This window comes from Dendrobates tinctorius, unplaced genomic scaffold (assembly GCF_039654945.1).
Source record: "Dendrobates tinctorius isolate UK_male_01 unplaced genomic scaffold, ASM3965494v1 ptg000138l, whole genome shotgun sequence".
Classification (NCBI taxonomy): Eukaryota; Metazoa; Chordata; class Amphibia; order Anura; family Dendrobatidae; genus Dendrobates; species Dendrobates tinctorius.
In genome coordinates, this window is record NW_027361806.1 from 10,386,239 (window position 1) to 10,414,055 (window position 27,817).

At 45.2% G+C, this 27,817-nt stretch overlaps 1 protein-coding gene across 12 annotated transcripts in view; it reads right to left on the reverse strand.

The window, feature by feature from the left end:
• Nucleotides 1-27,817, reverse strand: part of DAB1 (DAB adaptor protein 1) — a 947,480-nt gene that overhangs the window by 54,372 nt on the left and 865,291 nt on the right. For 11 of the 12 annotated variants that reach the window (XM_073544564.1, XM_073544566.1, XM_073544561.1 and 8 more), the window contains one exon: nucleotides 13,251-13,310. The exons of the other annotated variant lie outside the window; for it this stretch is intronic. In XM_073544564.1, the coding sequence (XP_073400665.1) occupies nucleotides 13,251-13,310 (60 nt within the window). The remainder of the gene's footprint in view (nucleotides 1-13,250; nucleotides 13,311-27,817) is intronic. 12 annotated transcript variants of the gene reach the window in all.

A 27,817-nucleotide genomic window follows, 5' to 3' on the forward strand; every position in this document is an offset into this window, starting at 1 on the left:
TGTCATCACTCGCAGCTCAGGACCTTATCGCTCGCAGCTTGGGATCTTATCACTCACGGCTTGGGACCTTATCGTTCGCAGCTCGGGATGTCATCGCTTGCAGTTCGTAAACTTATCGCTCGCGGTTCGGGATCTTATTGCTCACAGCTTGGGATCTTATCACCTGTGGTGAGAAAGTTATTACTTTTCAACTCCATTATTTTGTACCATAAAGATGTAGGAGCGTCCAGTGGCTGCGATCTGCGACCCGAGGTAGGGATGACATAAAGGACTGGGGTTCCGTAACACGGGCAGGGCAGACTGATGATTGTAGTCCATGGGCTAGGACTAATAATGTGACTCACTCACTGAATATGTTATACTAGATGGAGGACGGATGCTATCGCATCGGGAGGAAGGTAATGTCACAATGGGGGCAGGCTTTCCAGTGTTGAGACTCTCTCCCCCCCATGTGCTCACCCACCTATCCACTCTCTCTTTCTCCATGTGCTGACTTCTCCCATCTGTGCTCTCTTCTTTGACCTGTCTACCCCATGTGCTATCCCCCTTGTCTGCTGTCTCTCTCCTTCCTGTGCTGTGTTCTCCCCTCATGTGCTGTCCCATTTGAGCTGTCTCCCCCCCGTGCTCTGTCTCTCTCACCCCTGTGTCTGACCATGTAGGAGCATACCACAGCTCCTGGGCAGGGGAGGAAGTAAAAGACAATACTGACATTACAGCAGGAGATCGCAAAGGATACTGTTATGATTGAGCCACCGTAGGAGGCAAAAACAGAAATGCTAGCTAAGTCCAGAAAACCAGAGAGGTTGGCAGCTATCGGATTGCAGACCCCTGAACCTATCAACACAACTAGCAGTAGCCGTGGGGGGTTCCTACGATGCCCTAGACCCCTCGATCACAGCCAGAGAATTAAATAGCCTAAAGACAGAAAGGGAAGTCTAAACTGCCCCAGAGCAGACCCCAAAGCAAAAGGCATCCCCCCACATATAATGACGGTGAAGCAAGAAGAAAGAACACAACACAGACAGAAAGATAGACTGAGCAAAGACGGGGTCCAAGCTAACTAGATAGGAAAGGACAGGAAGGCTGCTGTGAACCGTGAAAAACCCTATGAAAATAAGAGCCAACAGACTGACAGTGAAGAAGGCCCTGAAGATGCTAGGCTTCAAAAAGCTATGTCAGTACTCAGGAATATTCTGAAGACAGAGCAACCGGCAAAAGGAGATTCAGCTCACCCCAGCAGGGAATGGCAGAATCCAGAAAAGCAAGGCAAACAAAAACAAAACACAAATGCTAAAAGGCAAAGCAGAAAACTTAGCTTTAGAGGAGCAGGAATCAGACTGGTTTCCTAGAAGTCCACAGAGAAATCACCCGCAGGGCAGAAGGGCGTCGGCAGCCTTATATCCAGTCCGTGACTCCACTCAGCCAGTCATCATCATTAGACTCAGGTGCCTGATAATCAGGCTCATTACCTTCCTTTACCAGAATAGGGAGTTCACCAGACCTCAGTGACGAAGGGGAAAATGAACTCACAACAGGATACATTTTGTGAGGTAAAATATTGTTTAAAAACAGTCAGTGAAATATTTTACCACAGAAAATGAATCCTCTGTGATCCCCTGCTGTAATGTCAGTATCGTCTTTTACTTCCTCCCCTGCCCAGGAGCTGTTGTATGCTCCGTACACGTTCAGACACAGACAATTTTTAAAATTAACTTTCATTCGAGGGAAAACTCCTTTAATGTGACCGGCCTCCTCTGCCTGTAGACACATCGCGCATCTGTCGCCGGGATCAGCCGAATGATTCACTGTGCCTGCGCAGAATTCACGCAGGCACAGTGCGACGGTGTTCCACTGGTGGTATCACGCAAAAGGCTGCGTGAGTGTGTGTGTATGAGTGTGAGAATGTATGAGTGTGAGTGTGTGAGTCTGAGTGTGTGTGAGTGTGTGTGTGTGTGGTGCGTACGGCGTATAGAGTGTGAGTGTCTGTGTGTGGTGCGACGGTGTTCCACTGGTGGTACCGCGCAATAGGTTGGTACCAGCAGCAGTTTCCATATTGAGACCCATTACTTGGGTGTCCCAATATGGTGAACTTCCTCCGCTTGGAATTCTGGGATCTGGTGACATCAGGACAGAACAGGAAATTAAAACATTACAAGGCAATTACATAAAGTACTAGCTGAAGAGCCCGGTGCTGCCCGGGCATAGTAACTAACTACGGTTAGTTATAGCAAATTATAATGAATGTATCTATACATATATATATATATAAACCTGAGTGTATAGCCCCGCCCATTCCGCATAGCCATATTCACTATAATATCTCACATCGTCCCGACAGCCAGAGCCACCGGACTACTACCCCTAATATCCCACATCATCCTGTCAGCCAGAGCCACCGGACTACTACCCCTAATATCCCACATCATCCTGTCAGCCAGAGCCACCGGACTACTACCCCTAATATCCCACATCATCCCGTCAGCCAGAGCCACCGGACTACTACCCCTAATATCCCACATCATCCTGTCAGCCAGAGCCACCGGACTATTACCCCTAATATCCCACATCATCCCGTCAGCCAGAGCCACCGGACTACTACCCCTAATATCCCACATCATCCCGTCAGCCAGAGCCACCGGACTACTAACCCTAATATCCCACATCATACCGTCAGTCAGAGCCACCGGACTACTACCCCTAATATCCCACATCATCCTGTCAGCCAGAGCCACCGGACTATTACCCCTAATATCCCACATCATCCCGTCAGCCAGAGCCACCGGACTACTAACCCTAATATCCCACATCATACCGTCAGTCAGAGCCACCGGACTACTACCCCTAATATCCCACATCATCCCGTCAGCCAGAGCCACCGGACTACTACCCCTAATATCCCACATCATCCTGTCAGCCAGAGCCACCGGACTACTACCCCTAATATCCCACATCATCCTGTCAGCCAGAGCTACCGGACTACTACCCCTAATATCCCACATCATCCTGTCAGCCAGAGCCACCGGACTACTACCCCTAATATCCCGCATCATCCCGTCAGCCAGAGCCACCGGACTACTCCCCCTAATATCCCACATCATCCCATCAGCCAGAGCCACCGGACTACTACCCCTAATATCCCACATCATCCCGTCAGTCAGAGCCACCGGACTACTACCCCTAATATCCCACATCATCCCGTCAGCCAGAGCCACCGGACTACTACCCCTAATAACCCACATCATCCCGTCAGCCAGAGCCACCGGACTACTACCCCTAATATCCCACATCATCCCGTCAGCCAGAGCCACCAGACTACTACCCCTAATATCCCACATCATCCCGTCAGCCAGAGCCACCGGACTACTACCCCTAATATCCCACATCATCCCGTCAGCCAGAGCCACCGGACTACTACCCCTAATATCCCACATCGTCCCATCAGCCAGAGCCACCGGACTACTACCCCTAATATCCCACATCATCCCCTTCAGCCAGAGCCACCGGACTACTACCCCTAATATCCCACATCATCCCGTCAGCCAGAGCCACCGGACTACTACCCCTAATATCCCACATCATCCCGTCAGCCAGAGCCACCGGACTACTACCCCTAATATCCCACATCATCCCGTCAGCCAGAGCCACCGGACTACTACCCCTAATATCCCACATCATCCCGTCAGCCAGAGCCACCGGACTACTACCACTAATATCCCACATCATCCCGTCAGCCAGAGCCACCGGATTACTACCCCTAATATCCCACATCATCCCATCAGCCAGAGCCACCGGACTACTACCCCTAATATCCCACATCATCCCGTCAGCCAGAGCCACCGGACTACTACCACTAATATCCCACATCATCCCATCAGCCAGAGCCACCTGACTACTACCCCTAATATCCCACATCGTCCCATCAGCCAGAGCCACCGGACTACTACCCCTAATATCCCACATCATCCCGTCAGCCAGAGCCACCGGACTACTACCCCTAATATCCCACATCATCCCGTCAGCCAGAGCCACCGGACTACTACCCCTAATATCCCACATCATCCCGTCAGCCAGAGCCACCGGACTACTACCACTAATATCCCACATCATCCCGTCAGCCAGAGCCACCGGACTACTACCACTAATATCCCACATCATCCCGTCAGCCAGAGCCACCGGACTACTACCCCTAATATCCCACATCATCCCGTCAGCCAGAGCCACCGGACTACTACCCCTAATATCCCACATCATCCCATCAGCCAGAGCCACCGGACTACTACCCCTAATATCCCACATCATCCCATCAGCCAGAGCCACCGGACTACTACCACTAATATCCCACATCATCCCGTCAGCCAGAGCCACCGGATTACTACCCCTAATATCCCACATCATCCCATCAGCCAGAGCCACCGGACTACTACCCCTAATATCCCACATCATCCCGTCAGCCAGAGCCACCGGACTACTACCCCTAATATCCCACATCATCCCGTCAGCCAGAGCCACCAGACTACTACCACTAATATCCCACATCATCCCATCAGCCAGAGCCACCGGACTACTACCCCTAATATCCCACATCGTCCCATCAGCCAGAGCCACCGGACTACTACCCCTAATATCCCACATCATCCCGTCAGCCAGAGCCACCGGACTACTACCCCTAATATCCCACATCATCCCGTCAGCCAGAGCCACCGGACTACTACCCCTAATATCCCACATCATCCCGTCAGCCAGAGCCACCGGACTACTACCACTAATATCCCACATCATCCCGTCAGCCAGAGCCACCGGACTATTACCCCTAATATCCCACATCATCCCGTCAGCCAGAGCCACCGGACTACTACCCCTAATATCCCACATCATCTCGTCAGCCAGAGCCACCGGACTACTACCACTAATATCCCACATCATCCCATCAGCCAGAGCCACCGGACTACTACCCCTAATATCCCACATCGTCCCATCAGCCAGAGCCACCGGACTACTACCCCTAATATCCCACATCATCCTGTCAGCCAGAGCCACCGGACTACTACCACTAATATCCAACATCATCCCGTCAGCCAGAGCCACCGGACTACTACCCCTAATATCCCACATCATCCCGTCAGCCAGAGCCACCGGACTACTACCCCTAATATCCCACATCATCCCGTCAGCCAGAGCCACCGGATTACTACCCCTAATATCCCACATCATCCCGTCAGCCAGAGCCACCGGACTACTACCCCTAATATCCCACATCATCCCGTCAGCCAGAGCCACCAGACTACTACCCCTAATATCCCACATCATCCCGTCAGCCAGAGCCACCAGACTACTACCCCTAATATCCCACATCATTCCGTCAGCCAGAGCCACCAGACTACTACCCCTAATATCCCACATCATCCCGTCAGCCAGAGCCACCAGACTACTACCCCTAATATCCCACATCATCCCGTCAGCCTGGGGTCAGAACCAGAGCGGCTGAGTGGATTTGCCCTGACTTCCATACCGGAGATCCCTTTAAGAGAGGACTGGGGTTAGTACCAAAGCAAGTGGATTTTCCTTCACTTCTGTACTGGGGATCCCTTTAAGAGACCCTGGGGTCAGAACCAGAGCACTGAGTAGAACGGTCCTAACTTCCATACCGGGGATCTCTTTAAGAGAGGCGTGGCGTCAAACCAAAGCGCTGGATGGATTTAGAATCATAGAATCATAGAATCATAGAATTTGCCATGACTTCCATACTAATGATCCCTTTAAGAGGGAAGATGTGCCTATGAGATGGAGGATGTGAGTTGGGAATATGGGCAGTGAGGGGGGATTCACTTCTGTCATGTGCTCTCTGCTCCTTTCTGGGGGGCAGACAATGGCTGAGAGCTTATGTTCCTGGGGATGCTAGATTTCTCCCACCATGTCACTGTCTGCTGAGGGTTATGCAGTGAGAAAACTGTTGGTCATAGCAACCAATCACAGCTCAGCTTCTTTTAAACAGCTCTGGTGAAATGAAAGATGCTTCGTGATTGGTTGATGATACACACACACACATTCAATTTTATATATATAGATTTGCACATGTAAGTGGTATTGCTTTCTCCTGGTGTCAGCCATCAGTTGCGCATTGCAGTTCACTTGCTAATGCTGATGGCTGGCACTTTCGGTTCATCTGATGGGAGGTATTGCGGAGTGATTGTCATAATTTTGATAAATCCTGTGAATATGCCATAAATGACTAGGATTTCAGTATCATTTTCTCCAATCACATCCAAAGCTGCATTTACAGTCCTGAATTGTGTCATGGATTCTTTGGGAACATACTACACCTTATGCCACAAAATGTATACATACTGAACCAGCAGGAATAAGAGTAGGCGACAGCTAACACCAACCCTACAGGAATCTAAATGCAGCTCTGGTAGTGACAGGAGGATGAGACATGACACCAGTGATAGGAGACAGGAGGTGATGCCGGTCCGGTGCGGGGCTCAGACTGTGAAGCGTTATCCCGGCTGATACGGGAAGGAAATGTCAGATGTGACACTCGAGATAATGTCGTCAGCGCTGATTACATTGTGCGAGTACAACACAACCTAATTAAGACACCGCGCCGACAAATGCCGGGATGTAACGATCCTGTCAGCCAGCGCTGATCTGCTACCAAACGGCACGTCAGAGGAAAGATGGGCTGGGGATGATGCGGAGAAAATGGAAATACACATGTCCTCCAGCTTCTATCTATCTATCTATACATTATCTATTGATCTATCATCTATCTATTATTTATCTATTATCTATCATCTATCTGTCTATTATTTATCTATCGATCTATTATATAAAAAAAATCTATTATCTATCATCTATCTGTCTATTATTTATCTATCGATCTATTATATAAAAAAAAATCTATTATCTATCATCTATTATCTATCTATTATCTATCATCTATCTATCTATCTATCTTCTATCTATATATTAGCTATCTATTATCTATCTATCTATCTATCTATCTATCTATCTATCTATCTATCTATCTATATCTGTCTATCTATCTACGTATCTATCTATCTACCTATCTATTATCCATCCTGAATATAGAGGACTACATGGCAGCAGGTTTACTAGTCCTCCAGTGATATTCTCCAGCTGTTACATCTCACACACATATGACATCTGTATATGTGATCAGATCCTGTATAGATCCATATCAGACTGACTGTGTAAGGCCGGGGTCACACTGGCGATAAAATCGGACGAATGCAATGTGATAAAAAATCGCATTGCATTCGTGCCAATGTTATTCTATGGGGCAGCTCCCATCATGCGATTTTTGATCGGATCCGATCCTCGGACCGAGACAATCGCAGCATGCTGCGATTGTCACCGATTTTCGGATTGGATTCGACAATGCAAGTCTATGGGGGCGAGAAAAAATGTGACTAAAAACGGACCCGATGTGTGAGTTGCGATAAAATCGCACCCGGTGTCCTTTAGCAAAAGCCGGCAATTCTTCCAATACAGTAAAATCACAGAGACCGGTTAAATAAAGAATGAATAGATCTAGACACATATATATATATATTTTATACATGTCATAGCGACACATTAATATATATATTACAAATTCATACAGTTCATCATAGCAGAATAGCCGCAGAAACATTTGCCGGCTTTTGTATAATTATTCTCCTGCCCGACATGAAATGACACATGGTTTACATATAGTTAACCATTTCATTTCATGTTTTTTTTGTTATGTCTATCACAATTAATTAGATGAGGGTTTGTGGGTAAAATTTTGGACTTGTAGGGGTTAATTTAAGGGGTTAATTCATTGTATTAAATTGCAGGGACTCCTGCCGACGTCACTGACGTCACTGAATCTTCGATTCACCAGGACGGGGGACATTATAACAGGATGGGGACAACATATAATAATGGAAGGGGCTCAGGACGGGGGACATTGTATCAGAATGGGGGATATTATATCAAGAAAGAGAGACACTATAACAGGAAGGCGCCAGGATGGGGGACATCATACCAGGAAACGCCAGGATGGAGGCCAATATATCTGAAAGAGGCCCCGGATGGGGGATATTATTACAGGAAGGGCCCAGGATCGAGGACATTATTACAGGACGGGGGATATTGGAATATACATGTCTTTATAGGATTTAGAACACTACAAGGGCCCATACATCTGATGAACATGTAGGTGGAGGCCAGGCCCATCAGACTCTAACTACGTCACTAGTCAGGGGTGTCTGGAGAAAGACTTGGTTTAATCAGGTGATTTCCTGACACATTCTAAGAGCAGGGGTCTCTGATAATTCTAAGAACAGGGGTCTCTGATAATTCTAAGAACAGGAGTCTCTGATAATTCTAAGAGCAGGGGTCTCTGATAATTCTAAGAACAGGGGTCTATGATAATTCTAAGAACAGGGGTCTCTGATAATACTTCCCCTTTAAATCCAGCAAACCATTATTGAAATAATACATTTATGAAGAATACAACTGCAAAATATTTGTTAATATAGTAGAAAGTGAAATTATGCTTTACATCTGCACATGTAAATATTTGGCTCTAGTCAGAATCATGAGTTACATTGTCTTATACTCTTATACTCCAATCACATCCGGAGCTGCATGTAGAACGCAGAAGCTGCCACAATCTGTGATTCATGCTTGATTAGCATCATTGAAGAATTCATGGAGGGTGTTGGAAATGACAATCCGACAGTTCTGCACATCAAAAATGATTTCTAGACTTTCCTTCAGTCAAAGCAAAGACTCATTCTGCTTTCAGAGCTGTGTCCTAATAACCTGGAAGGACAAAGGTCTGTGATATTCCAAGTGTCGGAGTGCAGCTCCGGCCGTGTGTGGAGTACAATGTGTGATGTAACTATGGAGGACAACCCCTACTCTCACCTATTTTATGGGAGTCATTTGTGAATGTGGCTGATAAAATGTTAGACCCATAAAACAGATTTGTATCAGAATGAAGAAACATTTGTTGCCATAAATGTAAATGGGAAATCTCGCTATTAAACGTTATGGTCAGATGATTTGCGCATCTGTTGGAGGAATGTTTTATAGGCGGAGGACGCACAGAAGCGGCTCATCCCCAGCCCGGGAATAACGACAGTGTGATGGGTTCTGCCTCCGACTGACTCGGGATACTCGGAACTCAGCGTACGGTTCTGCCAGGAGTTTGTATGTTCTCCCCGTATTCGCGCGTGTTTACTCCGGGTTCTCTAGTTTCCTCCCACACGCCATAGATTGGGGCTCACTATCTATGTTCCCTATGGGGACAGTGATAATGTTTGTGGAATATAATGGTGCTATAAAACCTGATTAAAATAAATAATCATTCATTTGGCCACACTCAGATAACATTTTGCCACATATTCGATCAGATAAAAGCTTTATCTCCCGCCTCCTCCATTCACACAAACACTGGACTGGAGCGCGCATTCATGTGTTCTCCATGAGAGGGGACAATGTAAGGTGCTTGGGGGGCCCCATGGGGGAACCTTAAAAGTCAGGTGGCCATATGCATATGATAGCCGATGGCCGAGCAATCATATAAAAATCAGCAGCGGATTGTGCATATATGACGCACTGGTATTCTGTGCACGCAGAACGATCTTATGTGCGATCGTTCTGTGGACGGAAAGTATTAATCAGGAAATCTATACAGGCCAAAAAGTGACAAATGGGGCTGATCGGAGGTCGTTTAAAGGCCGCGATTGGTCCATATAAAAGCCCCCTAAGCCCACTGTGTTTTTTTTTCTGGTGGGAGACAACTGACTTGTGGTAGAAATCCACAACATGTCAATTTTTCCTTGCCGGTATGCCGAGTTTTACGAGTACATTTTTCCCCTAGACTTACATTAGATGAGGAAAATCTGCAGGTAAAAACGTCACATGAAATTGTAGTGGGTTTCCAGTGTAGAAAACGCATAAAAAAACCTGCACGTAATCCGCACATGTCTGTATCAATACATTTTTGTCAAAGCCAAATATCAGGAAGCATCAAAAACTCAAAAGCAAAGCAGCTTTATATACCGTAAAACATGGAAAAGCAACAAGAGTAAAAAATGCAAACAGAAGGAAAAGAACAGTGCAATAAAGTCCAAGATAAATGGTGGCTAAAAAATCACAAATCTTTAAGTTCCAGGTAAAAATAGCAAAATGAGGCTAAAAGTGACACTGAAAGCACAACAGAGAAATGTGAACAGGGCTCCAAAAAGAAATATCATCATGACTTCTGCTATGCTGGCCAACCATGTATTATTAGCCCTTGGTGACTTCTCTCCTGTGACCGTTTGTCTTTCACATTAACCAGATTTACTTCATACTCATCATGATATTTCTAACCACAATTTATCTTGGACTTTATTGCACTGTTCTTTTCCTTCTGTTTGTATTTATGTTTGCAATGTGTCCGACACTGTTTTTGCAATGAGCTGGAATGGTTATTTCCATTATTTCGATTTTATGAATATTTATATATGATGTCACCTTTTTCCGGCTCATTGTGCTGTCATCTTGGCTTATAAGAGTAAAACATGCAATAGAACCGCATGTAAAAAAAAAAATGAAGCAAGTAACATAATTTCTATAATAGGTGCAGAAATGCTGCAACATCAAAAACTCACCAAAAGCTCATTGTGGGAACATTGCCTTAAAGGGATTCACTGCTGGGACAATCCATTCATATTTCCCATATTTGGTCCTGGTTAAATAAAAACACTCATACTCACCTCTCCCGTTCCAGCGGTATTGGCACTCACGGTCCCGGAGCTCATGTGCGGTTGTTATGACACGTAAGCTCTGCGCCAATCACCGCTGGCATCATTGTCCCATGAATATGTCTGAAGGCGAGGAGGGTGACACCAACGGGGAGAGTGATGCCAGCGGGGAGAGTGATGCCAGCAGGGAGAGTGACACCAGCGAGGAGAGTGACGCAAGCGGGGAGAGTGACGCCAGCAGGGAGACTGACGCCAACAGGGAGAGTGATGCCAAGGGGGAGAGTGACGCCAGCAGGGAGACTGACGCCAACAGGGAGAGTGATGCCAATGGGGAGAGTGATGCCAGCGGGGAGAATGATGCCAGCAGGGAGAGTGACGCCAAAGGGGAGAGTGACACGAGTGGGTAGAGTGATGCCAGCGGGGAGAGTGATGCCAGTGGAGAGAGTGACGCCAGCGGGGAGATTGATGCCAGCAGGGAGAGTGACACCAGCGGGGACAGTGATGCTAGCGGAGAGAGTGACGCGACCGGGTAGAGTGATGCCAGCGGGGAGAGTGACACAAGCGGGGAGCGTGACGCCAGCAGGGAGACTGATGCCAACAGGGAGAGTGATGCCAATGGGGAGAGTGATGCCAGCGGGGAGAGTGATGCCAGCAGAGAGAGAGTGATGCGATCGGGGAGAATGACGCCAGCAGGGAGAGTGACGCCAAAGGGGAGAGTGACGCGAGTGGGTAGAGTGATGCCAGCGGGGAGAGTGATGCCAGTGGAGTGAGTGACGCCAGCGGGGAGAGTGATGCTAGCAGAGAGAGTGACGCGACCGGGGAGAGTGATGCCAGCAGGGAGAGTGACGCCAGCGGGGAGACTGACGTCAGCAAGGAGAGTGACGCCAACGGGGACAGTGACACAAGCGGGGAAAGTGACGCCAGCAGGGAGAGTGACGCCAGCGGGGAGAGTGACACCAATGGGGAGTGTGACACCAGCAGGGAGTGTGACGCCAGCGGGGAGAGTGACACCAATGGGGAGAGTGACGCCAGCAGGGAGAGTGATGCCAGTGGGGGGAGTAATGCCAGCGGGGAGAGTGACGCCAGCAGAGAGAGGGACAACAGCGAGGAGAGTGACGCCAGCGAGGAGAGTGACGCGAGCGACAAGAGCCGGGAGAGTGACGCCACTGAGGAGAGTGACGCCAGAGAGGAGAGTGACGCGAGCAGGGAGTGACGTTAGCAAGGATAGTGACACCGGCACGGACTGCACATCTCTTTTCATTTTCTCCATATCTTGTTGATAACTATTTGCACATCTCACTGTATCTTTTTCTATCTGTTGATACATTGTATCTTGTGTTCTATTTCTATATCCTGTGTGTCTTTTAATCTCTTTGCCGAATTTGTCCTGATTGTATCTACGATGATATACTTTGATATCTCGAATGTATTTGATATTGTCTCTGTTTTTTATGAGTTTGTTTTTTTTCATTTTTTTCACCTAAGTAAACTGTATTATTTTCCCATTGTGTATTATGATTTATTCTACTACCTTTTAATCCACTGTGAAACATTTTAATCCCAAACGTTTAAAGAATCCATTGAGCGGCAAAGTTTTATTATCTGGTGCCATGACGCGAAGGAAATGGTGCTGAAGCAGCACAAAGTATTTAAGAAGATGTCTGCTGATCTTGTGAGGGGCAGTGACCTGCCGGTGATGATAATGTTAGTGAGGACAGGGCAGTGGAATGATGGAAGGAGCAGAATCAAGGCAAAGAATTTAACCGCAGAAAGTGCAGGGTTCTCATCAGCAGAGCAGAGTATTTCAGGAGAGAAGTGTGCTGATGTACGGGTAGAAAATGACCTCCCAAAGTGATCCTTAGTTTGCTTTTTTCTATTAAGATTGCCATGATTGCTTGACTTACATACATATATATATATATATATATATACAGACTGGAACAATATGTGACCCTCAGACATAATTATAAAGACAATTACATAAGACAGACTGAAGAAATAATAAGAACAAAATGCAAAAGAATGAAAATAATAAAAAAACATAAGTCCTCAGCATATACCGGGCAGTCAGCTATCAAGTGCAATTCCTTAAAATTGAAACAGTGCCACTCCTATCCACAGGTGGTGTCTGGTATTGCAGCTTATTTAAAGCTAATGAGGCTGATCTGACATATAGATAAGTGTGGCGCTGTGTTTAAAAATCTCCAGAAAAAAACTTTAAACATAGCCATGGAACGTTAATAGTTAATAGTCTCATGTACAGCACCATGGAATCAATGGTGCTTTATAAATAAATAATAATAATAATAGTCTTGGCAATCACATACAGGGTCAGGTAGTAATCCCCTTCCCCCTCCCAGAGAGTGCAGCAATGTGTCCAAACTATACACAGGCCAAAAAGATTCCCGTTCCTCCAATATTATATTAAAACTGAACACAGTAAATTCTTATTATAGAAGCAAACATCAATAAAAACGGCTTAAGATAAGAAATGATACGTACACTTATCGGCTGACTTTTTGGCACGTCATAGACACCTTCTTTCTTATGGCTGGTAGGGACCTAGAATTAAGTCAGATATGTTCTAGGTAAATATGGAATGTAAATGTATCACAGTCACACACAGAACAGACAGTTACATCAGGACAGGTACGAGACATACATAGCTAGCTGTAATTCATGTATTCCGATATCACATGGACATGGTGCAAGAACAGATCGAGACGATGTACACGGAGATGAGAGGTCATTTCACAATTAATAAATACACACAAAAAAACAAACTATAAAATAATATTATCGATTCCAGATGTGGAGGATGGTGATTTCTATAGGCATCGTGTAATAAACTTTAGTAACTTCACTGATCGAAACTTCTCCAAACCATCACTGATTGTGGAGACTTCACACTAGACCTCCAGCAGCTTGGATTGTGGCCTCTCCACTCTTCCTCCAGACTCTGGGACCTTGATTTCCAAGGTCTGATGTGAAGATTCCACAATCAGTAATGGTTTGGGGAGCCATGTCATCTGCTGGTTTAGGTCCACTGTGTTTTATCAAGACCAAAGTCAGCGCAGCCGTCTACCAGGACATTTTAGAGCACTTCATGCTTCCCTCTGCCGACAAGCTTTTTGGAGATGGAAATGTCATTCTCCAGCAGGACTTGGCCCCTGTCCACACTGCCAAAAGTACCAATACCTGGTGTACACACAACAGTATCACTGCGCTTCATTGGCAGCAAACTCGCCGGACCTTATCCCCATAGAGAATCTATGGAGTATTGTCAATACAATGAGACACCAGACCCAACAATGCAGACAAGCTGAAGGCTGCTATCAAAGCAACCTGGGCTTCCATAACCCCTCAGCAGTGCCACAGGCTGATCGCCTCCATGCCACGCCGCATTGATGCAGTAACTGACACAAAAGAAGCCCTGACCAAGTATTGAGTGCATTTACTGTACATACATTTCAGTAGCCAACATTTCGGATTTTACAATCATTTTTAAAGCCGGTGTTATAAAGTATTCTAATTAGTGTTGAGCATTCCGATACCGCAAGTATCGGGTATCGGCCGATACTTGCTGTATCGGAATTCCGATACCGACTTCCGATATTTTTTCAATATCGGAAGTCGGCATCGGAATCGGAAGTTCAAAGTTGATTGACAGCCTGACGTCATCATGATGCGCGGTGTGTGCGCATCATGATGCGCCGTCATTTCAGGCATTCCGGGGGTCTCTGCCGGCCTGCCGGGGGGCTGTGTGGACTGCCCGGGGTCTGTACCGGCCTGCCGGGGGGCTGTGCCGGCCTGCCGGTGGTCTGTGCACCCTGTGGGGGTCTGTACCGGCCTGCCGGGGGGCTGTGCCGGCCTGCCGGTGGTCTGTGCACCCTGTGGGGGTCTGTACCGGCCTGCCGGGGGGCTGTGCTGATGTCCGGGGGTCTGTGCAAGCATCGTCCGATGGGACTACAAGTCCCATCTGGCGATGCCTGCTACCATGACAGTGATTGACACATTAGCCAATGATGGGACAGTAGTAGTCCCATCATCCGGCTAATGTGTTAAATGTTAAAAAAAAAAAAAAAATACTACATACATACTACATGCATGCTACATACATACTACATGCTACATACATACTACATACATACCACATACATACTACATACATACTACATACATACCACATACATACCACATACATACTACATACATACTACATACATACTACATACATAACACATATATACTACATGCATGCTACATACATACTACATGCTACATACATACTACATATATACTACATGCATGCTACATTCATACTACATGCTACATACATACTACATATATACTACATACATACTACATACATACTACATGCATGCTACATACATACTACATGCTACATACATACCACATATATACTACATACATACTACATACAATACATTCATACAATACATACATAGACATACAGTACATATAACATAGAGTAAAATACTTACCAATACTTGTCACATTGTTCCCCGAAGCCATTGTCTTTTACGGAATAAATATTAACATAACAAACCACAAAAATACTAAAAAAAAAAAAAGTCCCTAGTCTCACTTTATGCCATTGCTGCGTGGGAATTTCCCACACAGCAATGGCATAAAGTGAGACTAGGGACTTTTTTTTTTTTAAGTGGCGGAAGAATACAGTGCGGAAGGATACCTACCTTCCGTCATTGGATTCCTGCAGCCCGTAGAGAACGGCAGCAACAGCTGATGCTGCAGTTCTCTACCCAAGATCGTCGTGGGACACACTCGTGGACTGCTTCGGATCGTGGGTGAGTATTTTTGTGGTTTGTTATGTTAATATTTATTCCGTAAAAGACAATGGCTTCGGGGAACAATGTGACAAGTATTGGTAAGTATGTTACTCTATGTTATATGTACTGTATGTCTATGTATGTATTGTATGAATGTATTGTATGTAGTATGTATGTAGTATATATGTGGTATGTATGTAGCATGTAGTATGTATGTAGTATGTATGTAGCATGCATGTAGCATGCAGTATGTATGTAGCATGCATGTAGTATATATGTAGTATGTATGTAGCATGTAGTATGTATGTAGTATGTATGTGGTATGTATGTAGCATGTAGTATGTATGTAGCATGCATGTAGTATGTATGTAGTATGTATGTAGTATATATGTAGTATGTATGTAGCATGTAGTATGTATGTAGTATGTATGTAGCATATATGTAGTATGTATGTAGCATGTAGTATATATGTAGTATATATGTAGCATGTAGTATGTATGTAGTATGTATGTGGTATGTATGTAGCATGTAGTATGTATGTAGCATGCAGTATGTATGTAGTATATATGTAGTATGTATGTAGCATGTAGTATATATGTAGTATGCATGTTGCATGCATGTAGTATATATGTAGTATGTATGTAGCATGTAGTATATATGTAGTATGCATGTTGCATGCATGTAGTATATATGTAGTATGTATGTAGCATGTAGTATGTATGTAGTATGTATGTAGCATATATGTAGTATGTATGTAGCATGTAGTATATATGTAGTATATATGTAGCATGTAGTATGTATGTAGTATGTATGTGGTATGTATGTAGCATGTAGTATGTATGTAGCATGCAGTATGTATGTAGTATATATGTAGTATGTATGTAGCATGTAGTATATATGTAGTATGTATGTAGCATGTAGTATATATGTAGTATGCATGTTGCATGCATGTAGTATATATGTAGTATGTATGTTGCATGTAGTATATATGTAGTATGCATGTTGCATGCATGTAGTATATATGTAGTATGTATGTAGCATGTAGTATATATGTAGTATGTATGTAGCATGTAGTATATATGTAGTATGCATGTTGCATGCATGTAGTATATATGTAGTATGTATGTTGCATGTAGTATATATGTAGTATGCATGTTGCATGCATGTAGTATATATGTAGTATGTATGTAGTATGAATGTAGCATGTATGTAGTATGAATGTAGCATGTATGTAGTATGCATGTTGTATGTATGTAGCATGTATGTAGCATGTAATTTTTTTTTTTTTTTTACATTCAACACATTAGCCGGATGATGGGACTACTACTGTCCCATCATTGGCTAATGTGTCAATCACTGTCATTGTAGCAGGCATCGCCCGATGGGACTTGTAGTCCCATCGGACGATGCCTGCACAGACCCCCGAAGCCTGCACAGCCCCCCGGCAGGCCGGCACAGCCCCCCGGAGCCTGCACAGCCCCCCGGCAGGCCGGCACAGCCCACCGGAGCCTGCACAGCCCCCCGGCAGGCCGGCACAGCCCCCCGAAAGGCCCGTACAGACCCCAGAGAGGCTGTACAAGGGAAAAACAGGATTTTTCTTATTCCGATACCGGAAGTCCCATAGACTTGAATGGGACTTCCGGTATCGGAATCGGCGATACCGATACTTTTTTTTAAGATCGGCCGATCCATTCCGATCCGATACTTTGAAGTATCGGACGGTATCGCTCAACTCTAATTCTAATTTACTGAGATAATGACTTTTGGGTTTTCACTGGCTGTAAGCCATAATCATCAACATCAACAGAAATAAACATGTGAAATAGATCACTCTGTGTGTAATGACTCTATAGAATATAGGAGTTTAAATTTTTGTATTGAAGAACTGAAATAAATTCACTTTTTGATGATATTCTAATTTTGTGAGATGCACCTGTAGATAGATAGATACATTATAGATAATAGCTAGATAGATAGAGAGACAGATAGATAATGGATAGATACCGTATATACTCTTGTATAAGCCGAGTTTTTCAGCACATTTTTTTGTGCTGAAAACGCCCTCCCTCGGTTTATACAGGAGTCATTGTCCCAGAAAGATGGCAGGGGAGGGGGAGCGGCAGAGCAGCGGGTGACAGGAGGCAGATGCCGGCGGCTGCAGCTGTCACTATGCCCGCTGCTAAGGAGAAATGAATATTCACAGCGTTGGAAATGAATATTCATTTAACTTTTAGTGCGCACAGTTACAGCCGCAGCCGCCGGCTTCCAGCACATATCCTACTTACCTTCCTGCGCACCCTCGCTGCATCTCGTTCGTTTCGGCACCAGCAGTTCTTCCTGCCGAGCGATCATTAAGGTAATGAATATTCACACCTCCCATAGGCGTGGAGTGAATATTTATTACCTTACTGAGCGGGGCCACGTGATCGCTCGGCAGGAAGAACTGCTGGCGCCGGGACGAACGAGATGCAGCGAGGGCGTGCAGGAAGGTAAGTAGGATGTTTTTTTTTATAGGAACCATGCACACAAGGATAGGGGATAAGGAGCCATTCATACAAGGACAGGGGCAGGGGAGCCATGCAAATCAGGATAGGGATGAGGGACAATGCATACCTGGCTTATACTCGAGTCAATACGTTTACCCAGTTTTCCGAGGCAAAATTAGGTGCCTCGGCTTATATCCGGGTTGACTTATACTCGAATATATACAGTACATAATAGATAGATACGGTGGGTACGGAAAGCATTCAGACCCCTTTAAATTTTTCACTCTTTGTTTCATTACAGCCATTTGGTAAATTCAAAAAAGTTCTTTTTTTTCTCATTAATGTCCACTCTGCACCCCATCTTGACTGAAAAAAAAACAAATGTAGAAATTTTTGCAAATTTATTAAAAAAGAAAAACTGAAATATCACATGGTCATAAGTCTTCAGACCCTTTGCTCAGACACTTATATGTAAGTCACATGCTGTTCATTTCCTTGTGATCCTCCTTGAGATGGTTCTACTCCTTCATTGGAGTCCAGCTGTGTTTAATTAAACTGATAGAACTTGATTTGTAAAGGCGCACACCTGTCTATATAAGACCTCACAGCTCACAGTGCATGTCAGACCAAATGAGAATCATGAGATCAAAGGAACTGGCCAAGGAGCTCAGAGACAGAATTGTGGCAAGGTGCAGATCTGGCCAAGGTTACAAAATAATTTCTGCAGTACTCAAGGGTCCTAAGAGCACAGTGGCCAACTTTCCTTCAATTTTGACCAAGTTTCCTGTGCCTTTGTAGCTCACACATCCTAAAAACATCAGCGATCCACCTCCATGCTTTACAGTAGGAATGGTGTTCCTTTCATCATAGGCCTTGTTGAACTCTCTCCAAATGTAACGTTTATGGTTATGGACAAAAAGTTCAATTTTGGTCTCATCACTCCAAAGTACCTTGTTCCAGAAGTTTTGAGGCTTGTCTCTAAGTTGTTTTGTGTATTGTAGGCGAGATACTTTGTGGCATTTGCGCAGTAATGGCTTTCTTATGGCGACTCGACCATGCAGCCCATTTTTGTTCAAATGCCTCCTTATTGTGCATCCTGAAACAGCCACACCGCTAGTTTTCAGAGAGTCCAGTATTTCAGTATATGTTATTTGTGGGTTTTTCCTTTGCATCCCGAACAATTTTCCTGGCAGTTGTGGATGACATTTTTGTTGGTCTACCTGATCGTGGTTTTGTTTTTACAGAGCCCCTGATTTTCCATTTGTTAATCACAGTTTGAACGCTGCTGACTGACATTATCAATTCCTTGGATATCTTTTTGTATCCCTTTCCTGTTTTATACAGTTCAACTACCTTTTCCAGTAGATCCATTGACAATTCTTTTGCTTTCCCCAAAACTCACAATCCAGAAATGTTAGTGGCTGGATGAAAGATGCAAGAGTCTGTCTGGATCCCAGAAACTCTCTCAGCTTTCATGCACACACACTGATTACAAGCAAACAGGTCACAGGTGAGGATGTTACCTTTATTAGCCATTCAAACCCATTAGTGTCAACATCTGTGCATGTTATCAGGCCAAAATCACCAGGGTATGTAAACTTTTGATCAGTGTCATTTGGATGTTTTGGGTTGTCATTATGATTTAAAAAGAGAAAACACAGTAGTTTGACAATAAATGACTTCACCCAACCACTAACCATGAGTGGAGAAAAAGTTTTAATGTTATCATTCATATTCTCTGAAAAAAGGCCAAGAAAGCAAAAACTCTGCTGTGGTATGTAAACTTTTGAGCACAAGTGTAGATAGTTAATAGATAGATAGATAATATGCTAAAAAAAAAAGGGAGCACTAAAATACCACATCCTATGTTATAGTGCTCCCTTTATTTTTTTGAGCAGTATATATAGATAGATAATAGATAATAGATGATAGATTGATAATATATAGATCGATAGATAATTTGCAACATTGACTTTGTAGAATCAAGAAGAAAAAGTTGTGGAACTATGGAAATCACAGGACAGATAGACGCATTAGGCTAGGTTCACATTTGCGGTTGAGTACGCAGCGTATCATCCGCAACCGCATGCAAAAACGCATGCAAACACATGCATGCGGTTGCGGATGATTGGCAAGTGCTATTTTCCTGGCAAATTTTTGAATGTACACAAGCCACGCCCAATGGGCGTGTCTTATGTAAATTCCTGTGTTTGCAAACACAAAGCGTACTCATGTGCTTGCGTACACATGCGTTCCCATAGACTAATGCGTTGTTTAGACGCACTGCTTCCAAAAGTGTCAGCATGCGTTAGGAGGTGGCAATTTGCTGCCTCCAAAATTGCAACATGTTGCGTTAGCTGCGCCACGCCGCACAACCCGAAACGACGCATGCGTAAGCAAACGCGGTCAAACGCATACAAACGCATGTACTTGAATCAACAACATTAAAGACAGGAAAACACGAGGCATGCGGATGTATGCGTCAGAAATGCTGCGGACACAACCGCAAATGTGAACCCAGCCTTACCTATGTGCAAAATGAATAAAAATGGAAAGTTTTAACATTTTCTGGCGCATGAGTCATGTGTAGAAATCCCAACACTTCCAGCCTCAGCTGCTATCAATGAGGCTATTAATGGTCGTCTGAGGAAAGTCCTGCTGCTGAATGAGCTTGGGCAAATCATCAGGATCCACTGCTGGCAGCTCCTGTGTAATCACCGACCAATGACTTTCCAGATGTGCTCAATGGGAGACAAGTCCAGAGATTCTGCAAATACGGGTGCAAATTTAGGCCATGCAGGCAGCTCACAGAAGGGGCACAGTCAAGCGAAGTATAAATTCGACTCTCTTGAGCTGAATGTGACAGTTGCATAGAAATTTATGGAGTTGTCACACTTGGGTCCGGAGAGCCGCCAGGGAGTCCGTGCACTCCGGTCCAATCCCGGACAGATTTATACGGTTTGACTGCACACTAACACATGGCCTGACGTAGTGTTGGGACACTGGAGAACAGTCCTGTAACAGCCATTAATATCTGTAATGATAATATATCCATCCTGTGATCTCCATTACTCCATGGCTTCTGATCCTTGGTGTTCCAATTTCAATGTTGAGGAGAAAGAGAGATTTTCCCAGATCCAAATTACCTTGTTTTTAATGAGGTTCGGGTACAGTTATGGAACCAGAACCCGATCTTCTACAGGTCCACTCACCCTTAATGGATACGCAGTAAGTGATGTCATCGCTCTGTGCAGTGAGGTCATGGCTCTGTGCAGTGAGGTCATCGCTCTGTGCAGTGAAGTCATCGCTCTGTGCAGTGAGGTCATCACTCTGTGCAATGATGTCATGACTCTGTGCAGTGAGGTCATGGCTCTGTGCAGTGAGGTCATCGCTCTGTGCAGTGAGGTCATCACTCTGTGCAATGATGTCATGGCTCTGTGCAGTGAGGTCATGGCTCTGTGCAGTGAAGTCATCGCTCTGTGCAGTGAGGTCATCACTCTGTGCAATGATGTCATGGCACTGTGCAGTGAGGTCATGGCTCTGTGCAGTGAAGTCATCGCTCTGTGCAGTGAAGTCATCGCTCTGTGCAATGATGTCATGGCTCTGTGCAGTGAGGTCATCACTCTGTGCAATGATGTCATGGCACTGTGCAGTGAGGTCATGGCTCTGTGCAGTGAAGTCATCGCTCTGTGCAGTGAAGTCATCGCTCTGTGCAGTGAAGTCATCGCTCTGTGCAGTGAGGTCATCACTCTGTGCAGTGATGTCATGGCTCTGTGCAGTGAGGTCATGGCTCTGTGCAGTGAGGTCATCACTCTGTGCAATGATGTCATGGCTCTGTGCAGTGAGGTCATGGCTCTGTGCAGTGAAGTCATCGCTCTGTGCAGTGAGGTCATCACTCTGTGCAATGATGTCATGGCTCTGTGCAGTGAGGTCATCGCTCTGTGCAGTGAGGTCATCGCTCTGTGCAGTGAGGTCATCACTCTGTGCAATGATGTCATGGCTCTGTGCAGTGAGGTCATGGCTCTGTGCAGTGAAGTCATCGCTCTGTGCAGTGAGGTCATCACTCTGTGCAATGATGTCATGGCACTGTGCAGTGAGGTCATGGCTCTGTGCAGTGAAGTCATCGCTCTGTGCAGTGAAGTCATCGCTCTGTGCAATGATGTCATGGCTCTGTGCAGTGAGGTCATCACTCTGTGCAATGATGTCATGGCACTGTGCAGTGAGGTCATGGCTCTGTGCAGTGAAGTCATCGCTCTGTGCAGTGAAGTCATCGCTCTGTGCAGTGAGGTCATCACTCTGTGCAATGATGTCATGGCTCTGTGCAGTGAGGTCATGGCTCTGTGCAGTGAGGTCATCGCTCTGTGCAGTGAAGTCATCGCTCTGTGCAGTGAAGTCATCGCTCTGTGCAGTGAGGTCATCACTCTGTGCAATGATGTCATGGCTCTGTGCAGTGAGGTCATGGCTCTGTGCAGTGAGGTCATCACTCTGTGCAATGATGTCATGGCTCTGTGCAGTGAGGTCATCGCTCTGTGCAGTGAAGTCATCGCTCTGTGCAGTGAGGTCATCACTCTGTGCAATGATGTCATGGCTCTGTGCAGTGAGGTCATGGCTCTGTGCAGTGAAGTCATCGCTCTGTGCAATGATGTCATGGCACTGTGCAGTGAGGTCATGGCTCTGTGCAGTGAAGTCATCGCTCTGTGCAGTGAAGTCATCGCTCTGTGCAGTGAAGTCATCGCTCTGTGCAGTGAGGTCATCACTCTGTGCAATGATGTCATGGCTCTGTGCAGTGAGGTCATGGCTCTGTGCAGTGAGGTCATCGCTCTGTGCAGTGAAGTCATCGCTCTGTGCAGTGAAGTCATCGCTCTGTGCAGTGAGGTCATCACTCTGTGCAATGATGTCATGGCTATGTGCAGTGAGGTCATGGCTCTGTGCAGTGAGGTCATCACTCTGTGCAATGATGTCATGGCTCTGTGCAGTGAGGTCATCGCTCTGTGCAGTGAAGTCATCGCTCTGTGCAGTGAGGTCATCACTCTGTGCAATGATGTCATGGCTCTGTGCAGTGAGGTCATGGCTCTGTGCAGTGAAGTCATCGCTCTGTGCAGTGAAGTCATCGCTCTGTGCAGTGAAATCATCGCTCTGTGCAGTGAGGTCATCACTCTGTGCAATGATGTCATGGCTCTGTGCAGTGAGGTCGTGGCTCTGTGCAGTGAGGTCATCGCTCTGTGCAGTAAAGTCATCGCTCTGTGCAGTGAAGTCATCGCTCTGTGCAGTGAGGTCATCACTCTGTGCAATGATGTCATGGCTCTGTGCAGTGAGGTCATCGCTCTGTGCAGTGAAGTCATCTCTCTGTACAGTGAGGTCATCGCTCTGTGCAGTGATGTCATCGCTCTGTGCAGTGATGTCATTGCTCTGTGCAGTGATGTCATCGCTCTGTGCAGTGATGTCATCGCTCTGTGCAGTGATGTCACTCATCCTCGATTCTGCTCTTGATGGAGGAGCTTCTGTTCCAATGTCTCCCGATATCAGGCTTGCTATATTCAAAGGGAATTCATAGTTATATTCCGCGCTGCCGCTGGGACAATTTCCAGGAGAATGCTGTACGATTGCAGTGGTTTTATTCAACGCGTTTCAAGGGTCTCATGCCCTGGTATTTCCTGATGAAGGGGGCATGAGACCCCTGAAACGCGTTGAATAAAACCACTGCAATCCTACAACAATCTCCTGGAATTTGTCCCAGCGGCAGCACGGAATATAACTATGAATTCCCTTTGAATATATCATTTCTTCTGGCCATTGAGGACCTGTGGATCGGCAGCAGCCGCTTCCTACATGCTCTTATCTCATCCTAACCAGGTGAGCAAATTTCATGATATACTCTAACTTTTGTAACGTGGATAAGACCCTATTGCGCTTTTTGTCTCCCCCCCTTTTTTTGCAATAGATATCAGGCTCATTGGCAGAAAAGTGCGGATCATGGTTTGGGATCACTGGGCACCGTCTGAGCAGCCGCTGGCTGATCTCTGGAAGCATGGATCATAAGTGAAGACTATGGCAGCACAGAGTATTTCCGGTGAGGAGTGTGCAGCGCTCATCCTGCTAATGAGGACAGACCTGCATGTGGCGGCCAGGCAAGTGGGACATCACTGGGGACTGAGAGGATGTAACCAGCAGCACAGAGTATTTTAGGAGAGGGGTGTGCCGACATTACGGGAGGCAGTGATCTGTTGAATTGTGATGATACTAAAGAGTCCAGATCTGATGATAAAGATGAATATAAATGATAAAAAGTATACAGTAAAAGGAACGGAGTCTCTCCCGCAGCACAGAGTATTTCAGGGCAGAAATGTACATATTTTATAGGAGGCACTTACAATGTTACTAAGGAAAAGGCATCGGGGAAATTAGCCCAAGTAGGAAGACAGGGCTGAGAGCTGCCTAGTGGAAGGAAAAGGGGGTCACAGCAGCACAGAGGATTTTAGGAGAAAAGAGTGTTGATCTCTGGGAGGTCACAGACTGGGCATAGCATAGTAGAAAAAGCAGTATACCCCCCCCAAAGGATGGAAGCTTAGTGCATGACTACAAAACACTGTACAAGTTACATGATGCTACATTGTTGCACCACAGTAGTGAATGGATTTTCAGAAACTGTCAGATTACGCCCAAGGACTACGGAGCAAAACTGTGACCTGACCGATTCAGAGTTAACATAAGAGAAGTATCAAAATCTGCAACATTCATTATATCATGTAATAAATCCACGGTGACAATATTATCCGGCAGCGACCGGTCACAGGACAGGGAACCAACCGGACGGAAATGCTGAAAAAACAGCAACAAAATGAACAATTGAGATTCTCCTCAGACACAAAATCACTCGAGAATGAAGAGAGGTTGTAATAAGGGACATCATTAAATAGTAATTAATGAAATGACAGTGATTCCTGGAGAATGTAATTAAGTGGTAATAAGCGCCAGGTCTGAGAGACGCTGCATCGCAATGTGCATGAGGACCACACTAATCCTGAGCTATACCCCAAAGCTCCACTCACTATTCTGCTGGTGCAGTCACTGTGTACATACATTACATTACTGATCCTGGGTTACATCCTGTATTATACCCCAGAGCTGCACTCACTATTCTGCTGGTGCAGTCACTGTGTACATACATTACATTACTGATCCTGAGTTACCTCCTGTATTATACTCCAGAGCTGCACTCACTATTCTGCTGGTGCAGTCACTGTGTACATACATTACATTACTGATCCTGGGTTACATCCTGTATTATACCCCAGAGCTGCACTCACTATTCTGCTGGTGCAGTCACTGTGTACATACATTACATTACTGATCCTGAGTTACATCCTGTATTATACCCCAGAGCTGCACTCACTATTCTGCTGGTGCAGTCACTGTGTACATACATTACATTACTGATCCTGGGTTACATCCTGTATTATACCCCAGAGCTGCACTCACTATTCTGCTGGTGCAGTCACTGTGTACATACATTACATTACTGATCCTGAGTTACATCCTGTATTATACCCCAGAGCTGCACTCACTATTCTGCTGGTGCAGTCACTGTGTACATACATTACATTACTGATCCTGGGTTACATCCTGTATTATACCCCAGAGCTGCACTCACTATTCTGCTGGTGCAATCACTGTGTACATACATTACATTACTGATCCTGAGTTACATCCTGTATTATACCCCAGAGCTGCACTCACTATTCTGCTGGTGCAGTCACTGTGTACATACATTACATTACTGATCCTGAGTTACATCCTGTATTATACCCCAGAGCTGCACTCACTATTCTGCTGGTGCAGTCACTGTGTACATACATTACTGATCCTGAGTTACATCCTGTATTATACCCCAGAGCTGCACTCACTATTCTGCTGGTGCAGTCACTGTGTACATACATTACATTACTGATCCTGGGTTACATCCTGTATTATACCCCAGAGCTGCACTCACTATTCTGCTGGTGCAGTCACTGTGTACATACATTACATTACTGATCCTGAGTTACATCCTGTATTATACTCCAGAGCTGCGCTCACTATTCTGCTGGTGCAGTCACTGTGTACATACATTACATTACTGATCCTGAGTTACATCCTGTATTATACCCCAGAGCTGCACTCACTATTCTGCTGGTGCAGTCACTGTGTACATACATTACATTACTGATCCTGAGTTACATCCTGTATTATACCCCAGAGCTGCACTCACTATTCTGCTGGTGCAGTCACTGTGTACATACATTACTGATCCTGAGTTACATCCTGTATTATACCCCAGAGCTGCACTCACTATTCTGCTGGTGCAGTCACTGTGTACATACATTACATTACTGATCCTGGGTTACATCCTGTATTATACCCCAGAGCTGCACTCACTATTCTGCTGGTGCAGTCACTGTGTACATACATTACATTACTGATCCTGAGTTACATCCTGTATTATACTCCAGAGCTGCGCTCACTATTCTGCTGATGCAGTCACTGTCTACATACATTACATCACTGATCCTGAGTTATATCCTGTATTATACCCCAGAGCTGCACTCACTATTCTGCTGGTGCAGTCACTGTGTACATACATTACATTACTGATCCTGAGTTACATCCTGTATTATACTCCAGAGCTGCACTCACTATTCTGCTGGTGCAGTCACTGTGTACATACATTACATTACTGATCCTGAGATACATCCTGTATTATACTCCAGAGCTGCACTCACTATTCTGCTGGTGCAGTCACTGTGTACATACATTACTGATCCTGAGTTACATCATGTATTATACTCCAGAGCTGCACTCACTATTCTGCTGGTGCAGTCACTGTGTACATACATTATATTATTGATCCTGAGTTACATCCTGTATTATACCCCAGAGCTGCACTCACTATTCTGCTGGTGCAGTCACTGTGTACATACATTACATTACTGATCCTGTACTGATCCTGAGTTACAGCCTGTATTATATACTCCAGAGCTGCACTGCACAATCTGTGGGAAGTGACATACCTTTCCTAGCTCTTACACACCACAATCTCCCTAACTCTTGTCTCATTGTCAGTAAACACTGAGTAATAAGAAAACAATGTTTCCATGCACATAACCGAACATAATAACAGGACACATTTCCTTCCACTTAAATCTGTGCTGTCATCTGATTTCACAATATACTGTATATTATCTGCATTACTATATAGACCACTTAGATCGGCTGTACGTGTTTGGAAAACACATACCAGAATGGCTGTATAGTCCTTTAAGTATAAATAAAATCCCCAACCATCCTTCCCAACTGGCAGCTCCTCAGGGTCCCTCCTCCCTGCTGCTGCTGAAACCTCACACTGCCCAGCACAAGCTGCAGCTGTCAGTCAGGCTGGGTGGGCGGAGAATGAATGCACATGCTGAGCTTTCACTCTTTAAATGGACACATGAAAATCTTAATTTTACTGTTAGTATTATTCAGCCATTTCAACACAGATGTCAAAGTAAGTAAACCAGTTTCATCAGGTCTAAGAGTTCTCTTTACTAATGTATACACTTTTATTGTGAAATCTGTGAAAAGTTCCACTTTAACATTTCTATTCCTCATGTTATTTTGTACAATCTGTCAAAAAACTTATCAGAATGAAATCCCAGAGGAAATAATAACATGCAGTGTAATATTATGTCACATAGCTGCCAGTGAAAAGAAAACTAATCCCAATGTAAAGGCTGCAAAGGACAGTGACATAATT